Raw genomic sequence first — 2,028 nt, 5'->3', positions numbered from 1 at the left:
GATAATATTAGCCAAGACTAGAGAAAAGTAAGGAAAACCAATTTGACTGAGTCCCTGGAATATATACCAGGAAGCAAAGGTGCTGGCTTAAGACTTAAGGCACAGGGGATCATCCATTCCCCATTCCTGCCAGACAAGCCTGGGGCGCCTGAGTCATTCTGCATTGCCTGGCACCGGGTGTCTAAATGCCCTCAAAGAATTCTTCCTGGTTCAGCCCCTCTCCCTGCATCAACCTTCACTTGGAATATTTCCTAGAAGGGAAGTGCGTAGGGCTATTGGCAGGAACAGATGTGGTGAAGTGACCAGGGTTCACAGAGGAGGAAACGGAGTGACATCACAGGATTGCCCAAACTCTTGGGGCAAACAGAATACATAAGCGCATGGGACTGGAAGCCGGAGAGTGCTGCCAAAGCCATTCCCAGAGCCCACTCAGGCCATAGAGGCTTTCAGGATTTAACAACCATGGTGAGTTTACGGTCTTGGGGTCGAGCTGGGGGCACCTGAGGATCTCTGGGGACTAACTGGGACCTCCCTGACTTTTGCTGTCTCTCCAGGAGAGCGTGCGCTGGTTGTTGCTTTTGCTACTGCCGCTGCTGGATATCTCTGCAGCCACTCCGGATCCCTGCGAGTTGGACGAGGACGACATCCACTGCGCCTGCAACTTTTCGGAACCGCAACCCGACTGGTCCAGCGCCTTCCTGTGTGTAAGTGCGGTTGATGTGGAGATCCGTGGCGGCGGCCGCAGCCTGGAACAATTTCTGAAGCGTGTCGACATCGACGCAGACCCACGGCAGTACATGGACATGGTCAAGGCTCTACGTTTGCGGAGGCTCACGATTGGAGCTGCACGGGTTCCTGCTCTACTGCTATTCGGCGCCCTGCGTGTGCTAGGGTATTCCCGCCTCAAGGAACTAACTCTAGAGGATTTAGAGGTAACAGGCACCATGCCGCAGCCTATAGGAATCCAAGGGCCTGGGCTTTCCGTCTTGCGCCTTCGCAATGTGTCCTGGACTACAGGAGGTGCCTGGCTCCCGGAACTGCAGCACTGGCTCAAGCCGGGTCTCAAGGTACTGAATATTGCCCAAACACACCCGCTTGATTTTTCCTGCGACAAAGTCCTCACTTTCTCGGCCCTCACCACCCTAGACCTGTCTGACAATCCTGGACTGGGAAAACGCGGATTGATGGCGACCCTCTGTCCCCACAAGTTCCCGGTCCTCCAGGATCTAGCGCTACGCAATGCTGGAATACAGACGCCCAACGAGGTGTGCTCTGCTCTGGCTACAGCTGGTGTGCAGCCCCACCGCCTAGACCTCAGCCACAACTCGATGCTCGCTACTGCAAAACCCGAGGATCCTGGGTGTGTCTGGCCTAGCGCGCTAAACTCCCTGGATCTGTCATTTGCTGGGTTGGAGCAAGTGCCTAAGGGACTGCCGGCAGAGCTCGAGGTACTCAATCTCAGCTGCAATAGGCTAAATAGGAAGCCACGGTCAGACGAGTTGCCCAAGGTGGGTAACTTAACACTGGACGGAAATCCCTTCCTGATTCCGGGAAACTCCAATCCCAGTAGCATTGTCCCCTCTGGAGTAGTCCCAGCCTGTGTGCATTCACCCTTGGCGGTGGGGATGTCAGGAACGCTGGCTCTGCTCCAAGGGGCCAGGGGCTTTGCCTAAGGCCCAGAGGAAAAGAATCCATAGACTTAGATTGCCCTGGCTTGGGGGAGCACCATCAGGACAATCAGCACTTCTGCCTCAGAACCAACCCTCTGCCTCACCTTTATTAAATCTTAAAGGATGGACCGATGTAATTCAACAGACCTTTACTGGGTGTCTGCTGTGTTCTGGGCTCTGGGGTGAATGCGGAATCCATCATACTATAACTTTCTTCATCCCTACTCCCTAGAAACCTTGCCTACCCTTCCAAGAACTACAGGGACAGAAAGAACAGCAAAACATTGCCTGGCTCGTGGAGAAATAATGAATGCTTGTATAGTCAGGACCTTCTGAGCAGATTACTGGAACTTAGGTT

The 2,028-nt window shown here is 53.9% G+C and overlaps 1 protein-coding gene across 1 annotated transcript; it reads left to right on the top strand.

Annotated features, from left to right (window-relative positions):
- Nucleotides 1-298: 298 nt before the first annotated feature.
- Nucleotides 299-1,812, top strand: Cd14 (CD14 molecule). The gene is made up of 2 exons (XM_015484947.2): nucleotides 299-465; nucleotides 555-1,812. The coding sequence occupies exons 1-2, from the start codon at nucleotides 463-465 to the stop codon at nucleotides 1,671-1,673; spliced, it is 1,122 nt and encodes a 373-aa protein (XP_015340433.1). The 5' UTR covers nucleotides 299-462; the 3' UTR covers nucleotides 1,674-1,812.
- The last annotated feature ends 216 nt before the right edge of the window (nucleotides 1,813-2,028 follow it).

This window comes from Marmota marmota, unplaced genomic scaffold (assembly GCF_001458135.2).
Source record: "Marmota marmota marmota unplaced genomic scaffold, marMar, whole genome shotgun sequence".
Lineage (NCBI taxonomy): Eukaryota > Metazoa > Chordata > Mammalia > Rodentia > Sciuridae > Marmota > Marmota marmota.
The sequence above is the reverse complement of the archived record's forward strand: the minus strand, read 5'-3'. Positions and strand labels throughout refer to the sequence as shown.